General features: G+C 40.5%; 1 protein-coding gene across 1 annotated transcript in view; it reads right to left on the minus strand.

The window, feature by feature from the left end:
* Positions 1 to 6804, minus strand: part of SPICE1 (spindle and centriole associated protein 1) — a 1080118-nt gene extending 1073314 nt beyond the window's left edge. The window contains exon 1 of the mRNA XM_044072827.1: positions 6670 to 6804. Coding sequence (XP_043928762.1) covers positions 6670 to 6804 — 135 coding nt within the window. The remainder of the gene's footprint in view (positions 1 to 6669) is intronic.
* Between the last annotated feature and the right edge of the window lie 1226 nt (positions 6805 to 8030).

An 8030-nucleotide genomic window follows, 5' to 3' on the forward strand; every position in this document is an offset into this window, starting at 1 on the left:
AAATACATCAAATAAATCAGTAGTACAGTTCTGACATAACAGAAAAACACTTAGTCTAATCTTTTCTAATTCCTAGCTACTTCTAGGAGAAAACACAGTTCTAACATACTACTTGCATAAAGAGAGCATAAGGTAGCGCTGAGTTGGATAGTCAGACAAAAATGCTTAATAATCTTTGGTTCTCACTGTAAGTAGAAACTGCAGTTCTGCTAAAACATTACATCACCTTTAACACCTTCCTGGAGTTCCCAGGCTACACAGAAACTGCAGTTACATTCTTTTACACTTAAGAGCAATAAAGGACATTCCACATGTAAATTCTAGTAATTATTCCTTAAGTTAAAACAATAGGCAGGATGCTTACTCCAGACTCAACTCCAAATTATAACTTCAAAGGAACAGACACAAAGCAATTTTAATTTCAAAGGACCAACAAGAAATGCTTGACGTAGCTTTCTTCACAGCAGATGGCAATGTTGCCACATTGTTTTAAGTTCAACATTCATTATTTACAAATGATATAATTATCTGCACAATTCTATCTGGCTAGGCTGGCAGCCTTCACCCTTCTCTACCAGTCTTCACATGGGGTATAAAAATATCTAAGTAAATACCTCCAAGCAAAGACCTTAAACCTTCTAGGCTTTGTTGCACATTAGGGAGACATATATATACATATATATATATATATATACACATACATATACATCCATCCCCCATTGCTTCTTCTGAATTGCTTATCCAATATCTTCCCAATCCTTTATAACCTCCTCTGATTGATTATTTTAGCTACCATGCAATGTTTTATATGCGCTACTAATTATCCGTTATTCAACAGCAGCCTTTGTTCTAGATTCTACTAGAAACTCTACCAGTGCTGGTCTTTCCCTTATGATCCCCCTATTTCTTTCTCTTTGCCTATACTCCGATATCAATCTTTGATAGGGAAAGCGATCTCTAGCCTGCAGTCCAAATAAATTCTTGGACTCTTCCCATTCAATTACCTTTCTCTAATTATTTGATCCCAATAGCTTGGTTCCTTTGCCAGTTTTCTTTCCAGCCCACTCTTGCCTACAGTCTTTATCCATAATTGAAGTGCTCCCTATTGGCAGAATCTCCTTCCTCAATTCCTGTGTTGGTGTAGTTCTTAGAATACGTTCTGCTACTTTATGGACTAAAACTGTACGACTATTCTTATTCTACTTAAGGACCTAAATCCACAATCCCAGTCTATCCTTGTTTTTTGAGCTTCCCCGTTTCATCATCATCACTTTCCACTTTGAATTATAGCTTTGAATTATAGCTTTCTGCTTGTGCTCTGTGTAGGAGCCTTAACTGTGTAGCTCTGAAATACCCCTTCAAATCAATCGGGTAATCCCAAACCACCTCTTCTTATTGGAAGAAATCAGCTTATCCCACTTTACTCTTGCCATCTTCCCCTCCCAGAAGAAGTCCTTCAGCCCTTTATTAATTGCTATCCACAACATCTCCTCTGGCTGATAAAATATACCTGACGTGTATAAAACTAAAAGAGCTAAAAACATTTTAACTGCTTGCATCTTCCTATCCATATCATTAAAACAGAGCTTCCAATTTTTCAGTTTTTGTATTATCTTTTTAGTCTCTTCCCACAATAGAAACCATGTCCCCATAAAAATGGATATGTTTGAACCAATTTCTGTGTGGGTACATAGTTTACAGCTATTAACTTTCTTTTAGCTTCATTAATTTTGCATCCTAAGAAGACTTAAAATTGTCTCAGAATGTCACACAACACTGAAATGTCCTTCTATTGTTTTACCAGGTATAAAATAATATCTACAAGTAAAGCCAGCTCTTCTTGACTACCATACCAATTAAATCCTTGAATTTCTAGGTCCCTTACTTTCTTTTCCAATGGTTCTATATGTAATGAAGATAAAGGAGAATGAGGACACCCCTGCCTGTTTCCTCTATGTAAACAGATATTGTCAAAGAGGAATCCACCCACTTTAATTTTTGTCTCAGTCCCTCATATATCCTCCTACTCAACCTTACAATTCTATCCAGGAATACAAATGCTTCCATTGCCTTGCTCATAAAACCCCACCTAACTCTGTCAAATGCTTTTTCTGCATCAAGACCCACCAACAAAATTGGCATTTTCTCACATTCTGTTTCCCTCTGCATCATCATTGTTCTGTTAAAGTTGTCAAATGTTTGCCTCCTCTCCACAAAGCCATATTAATCCATATCCAATACTTTTGGCATAACCCTTACCATTTTTTAGCCATTATAGACAAATACTTTATAATTGTAGTTTAGAACTGAAATGGCCCTATATGAAGCTGGACTTGATGGGTCTTTACCATCCTTAGGTATTACAGTCACCAGATCTTTCTTAAAGGATGAAGGGCGCTTCTTCTCCTCTTAAAATACTGTTATACAAATCCTTTCAGATCTTTACCATTTTTTTCCTTCCTATCACCCAAACTTTCATAGAAATACTACCTATTCCTTGGGATGTTCCTGTATATTGGTTATGCATCACCTCTTCTATCTCATCTCCTCCTATCCTGACTGTTGGACATTGAGCCTTATCTACCTACCGTGGCATACTTAACTCTTCCATAAACATTTCCATTTGGACATTTCCCTGATTTTCATATGTCCCTGCTTTATACAGATTTTCATAAAATTTCTGAGATATTTTTAGTACTGCTACAGGATCTCTTGTCATCTTCCTTGTTATAGGCTCCCTAAGCTTGGCCACAACCCTTTCTACTTTGTGTTGCGTGAGTCATTGTGCTAAAAGTTTTTGTACTTGGAGTTATTATCAAAAAACATTTGCTTAACAGCAGTCTTTCTAATCACATGCATATTATTGAGGCAGTCCCTTATTTTCTGTTTACTATTCTACAATTGTTCCTCTTGTTCTGTGATATTCCCCCTATTCTGCAATACTTTAGCCTTTGTTAGTCCCTCTAAATAATTCTTGTTACTTCTTAACCATATCTTCTTTTTATTTCCACCGTATTTTTAAATTCCACTTTAAACTTATCCCACTTCCTAGCTATATTTTCAGAAGAAAATTCTAACTCTCAATTTCCACTACATATTCCTTAAATTCCTCTATTTTCAACAGCTAGGTACAGTTCTCCCCCTACTAGTTCTCTATTCCATCCTTCTATCCAAAAATAGTCCTATCAGACAGCTGGGGGGATGCACAAACCAGTGCATTTCTTTGTGCCGGTCCCAAGCCCGGATAAATGGGGAGGGTTGCGTCAGGAAGGCCATACATGCAGAAAACAGTACAGAAATTCATACAGGATCGGCCGAGGCCCGGGTTAATGACCACCACCAGTACTGTTGGCCAACAGGGTGCTGGCAGAAATTGGGCTACTGTTGGCCGAAGGAGGAGAAGAGGAGGAAAGCATGCCCGAAGGCAGGTAAATGCTAGGACTGTGATAGTGAGGGTCGAACTTTGAATGTTGGCAGTATGACTGGTATAGGAAGAGAGCTAGCTGACAGGATGGACCGAAGGACAGTTGGGATACTGTGTGTGCAAGAGACCAGATGAAAGGGGAGCAAGGCTAGGTGTATCGGAGGCGGTTTCAAACTGTTTATCATGGTGTGGATGGGAGGAGAAATGGCGTAGGCATTATCCTGAAGGAACAGTATGCTAAGAGTGTTTTGGAGGTGAAAAGAGTGTCGGATAGAGTGATGTCTATGAAGCTGGAAATTGATGGTGTAATGATGAATGTTGTTAGTGCATATGCTCCACAAGTTGGGTGTGCGATGGATGAGAAAGAAAATTTTTGGAGTGAGTTAGATTAAGTGGTGATGACTGTACCCAAGGGTGAGAGACTGGTGACTGGAGCAGATTTCAATGGTCATGTTGGTGAAGGGAACAGAGGGGATGAGGAAGTGATGGGTAGGTATGGTGTTAAGCAAAGGAATGCAGAAGGTCAGTTGGTAGTGGATTTTGCGAAAAGGATGGACATGGCTCTGATGAATACGTATTTTAAAAAGAGGGAGGAGCATAGGGTGACAGACAAGAGTGGAGGAAGATGCACACAGGTGGATTATATCTTATGTAGAAGGGCCAATCTGAAGGATATTGGAGACTGTAAAGTGGTGGCAGGGGAAAGAGTGTAGTTAGGCAGCATAGGATGGTGGTTTGTAGGATGACATTGGAGATCAAGAAGAGGAGGATGAGTGTGAGGGCAGCACCAAGGCTCAAATGGTGGAAACTGAAAAAGGGTAATTGTGAGGTGATGTTCAGGGAAGAGTTAAGACAGGCACTGGGTGGCAGTGAAGAGTTACCAAATAGCTGGGTAACTACAGCAGAGCTAGTAAGAGAGATGGCTAGAAAGGTGCTTGGTGTGACATCTGGAAAGAGGAAGGAGGACAAGGAGACCTGGTGGTGGAATGAAGAAGTACAGGAGAGTATACAGAGAAAGAGGTTGGCGAAGAAGAAGAAGTGGGACTGTCAAAGAGATGAAGAAAGTAGACAAGAGTATAAGGAGATGAGGTGCATGGAAAAGAGAGAGGTGGCGAAGTCTAAGGATAAGGCATATGAAGAGTTGTATAAAAGGTTGGACACTAAGGAGGGAGAAAAGGACCTTGGCTAGACAGAGGGACTGAGCTAGTAAAGATGTGCAGCAGGTAAGGGTGATAAAGGATAATGAGGGAAACGTACTCACAAGCAAGGAGAGTGTGTTGAGCAGATGGGAAGAGTACTTTGAGGGGTTGATGAATGAAGAGAATGAGAGGGAGAGAAGGTTGGATGATGTGCGGGTAGTGAATCATGAAGTGCAGTGGATTAGCAAGGAGGAAGTAAGGATAGCTATGAAGAGGATGAAGAATGGAAAGGCTGTTGGTCCGATGACATACCTGTGGAAGCATGGAGGTGTTTAGGTGAAATGGCAGTGGAGTTTTTAACTACATTGTTTAATGAAATCTTGGAAAGTGAGAGGATGCCTGAGGAATGGAGAAAAAGTGTTTTGGTACCAGTTTTTAAGAATAAGGGTGATGTGCAGAGCTGTAGTAACTGCAGAGGGATTAAACTGATCAGTCACAGCATGAAGTTATGGGAAAGAGTAGTGGAAGCTAGGTTAAGAAGGGAGGTAATAATTAGTGATCAGCAGTATGATTTAATGCCAGGAAAGAGCACTACAGATGCGATGTTTGCTCTGAGAGTGTTGATGGAGAAGTACAGAGAAAATCAGAAGGAGTTGCATTGTGTCTTTGTGGATTTAGAGAAAGCATATATGACAGGGTGCCTAGAGAGGAGTTGTGGTATTGTATGAGGAAGTCGGGAGTGTCAGAGAAGTATGTAAGAGGGGTACAGGATATGTACGAGGGTAGTGTGACAGCGGTGAGTTCTGCGGTGGGAGTGTCAGATGCGTTTAAGGTGGAGGTGGGATTACATCAAGAATCAGCTCTGAGCCCTTTCTTATTTGCAATGGTGATGGACAGGTTGACAGACGAGATCAGACAGGAGACCCCGTGGACTATGATGTTTGCAGATGACCTTGTGATCTGTAGTGAGAGTAGGGAACAGGTGGAGGAGACCCTGGAGAGGTGGAGATATGCTCTAGAGAGAAGAGGAATGAAGGTCAGCAGGACTAAGAATATATATGTGTGAATGAGAGGGAGGATAGATGAATGGTGAGGATGCCGGGAGTAGAGGTGGCGAAGGTGAATGAGTTTAAGTACTTGGGATCAACAGTTCAGAGTAATGGTGAGTGTGGAAGAGAGGTGAAGAAGAGAGTACAGGCAAGATGGAGTGGGTGGAGAAGAGCGTCAGGAGTGATTTGTGACAGACGAGTACCAGTAAGAGTAAAAGGGAAGGTTTACAAGAGGGTAATGAGACCAGCTAGGTTATATGGGTTGGAGACAGTGGCATTGACAAAAAGGCAGGAGTCACAGCTTGAAGTGGCAGAGTTGAAGATGTTAAGATTTGCACTGGGTGTGACGAGGATGGACAGGATTAGGAATAAGTATATTAGAGGGTCATCCCAGGTTGGAAGGTTTGGAGACAAAGCCAGAGAGGCAAGATTACATTGGTTTGGACATGTGCTGAGGAGGGATGCAGAGTATATTGGGAAAAAGATGTTAAGGATGAAGCTGCCAGGTAACAGGAAAAGAGGAAGGCCTAAGATAAGGTTTATGGATGTAGTGAGAGAGGACATGCAGGTGGTTGGTGTGACAGAGCAAGATGAAGAGGACAGGAAGAAATGGAAACAGTTGATCTGCTGTGGCGACCCCTAACGGGAGCAGCCGAAAGAAGAATTTCAGCTATAGTAATCCCACAGACAACCATCTCCATTCACAGACTTCACACACAGACAGACACACACACACACACACACACACACACACACACACACACACACACACACACACAGGATATACAGACTCTGCACAGAAGGCAACAGCCAAGAAGTGAACCAAGGAACCTCTTGCTGTGAGGTGACAATGTTACTCACTGTGCCACCCAGCTCTCTATTATCAAAGGCCTATTTGTATGAAAATAAATTTAATTAGGAGGTTTACTCAAGGGATATGATAGGAAAGCCAAAGGTAAGGAAAATAAAACTCATTGATCTTCTATAATAAATTTACTACAGTACAAATGTTTCCCTCTTCCTGTTTCATTTTCTATAGAATAAATTGTTTACTTACTATTTCCTCTGGAGTTGCACGATGTACACTTAGATCACTAACAGTACTCTGCAAGGAGAGAAACAAGAATACACATTCAGAGAACAAAATCTTTACACATTTCAATAATGCTGCAGTACAAAATCCTACTCTCATCTGCAAAATACAACATTGTACTACTAATCATTTCAGTAACAGCCACATTCCTCTGTCTAAACAGAGAAAATAAACCAGAAAGTGATTTTGTAAAAAGACAAACTACAAATATCCATGAATGTGTACCATTTTGCAACCAGAAGGCACTTTCCAAAAGCTAATAAAATTATTTTCCTACAGCAGCTCTCCACAGGCACAATATCATTATATATGCATTATACAGATTGACATTATACCTTCTAAAATGTAACAGTCTGTGGGAGCACTTAACTATAGAGTGCTATGTAAAGATTTGTCCACAGGCCCATCATAAAGTCCAAACAAAGAAGACAAATTTGTAATAACGAACAGACTCGTGTATTACTAGGATTATTTGGGGGTTCATTTTTATGATAACAAAATGAGAATGCTCAATTTCAGAAATGGGTTCTATAGGACTGTAGAAGGCAGTCAGTAACAAGTGGACAACTAAATGTCAGATTATAGCAACCCTTTTTCCATTAACTGAGAACACAAGACAATTTTAACTGGATACCACTGGCTTCTACAGGGAAAAGCAATTAAAATAATGTACATTTCTGAAGTGGCATAATTTATCATTTTTTTTGCCCCCCCCCCAAATAGAACTGCTGAATGAGTGCAACAAAAACAAAAGGCCTCATTTTAGAAAATGCTACTTGCAGCCCCTATCATAAACCTAGTAAAAAGACTTTTTTCATTCTTGTATTTAATGTCCAATCCTCTACTGCAGAAGGAGGCAAAACCAGTTCTCTCTCAGCCAATAAGAAGCCATGAGGATGACAGTGGCTTTCTGAAGTTTAATCTTCTGGACAAATTAGTCATCCAGTGAATCAAGATGCACAAAGAAGACCAAATGGCCACCTGTGGGTTAGAACATCTTTCAGATGTTTCTCTGGAGAAGGGATGAAGGAAAAAAGTCCATGTACATGAAGTTGGCCAGAAAGGCAAAGACTGCAGCCTGAACTCTCTCATTTTTGGAGACTCTTCCTTGCCTCCAAAGTGCTGTGGGACCACTCATAGGACAGGAGAATACAGACACTCAGCTTGACAACTAAGAAACTAGACTCCTCGGGGATACAGATGACAATCAAAATGTCTGCTGCACATTACCTTTTTCCATTCTCTTATAACTGTCCAACATACAGGGTAGGATAGAGTCCCCACCTTGCTTGCTGATACAGCATACTGCTGCTCATATCTCTCAT

The sequence above is a fragment of the Protopterus annectens genome, chromosome 5.part1, assembly GCF_019279795.1.
Source record: "Protopterus annectens isolate FY-2018-M chromosome 5.part1, PAN1.0, whole genome shotgun sequence".
Classification (NCBI taxonomy): Eukaryota; Metazoa; Chordata; order Ceratodontiformes; family Protopteridae; genus Protopterus; species Protopterus annectens.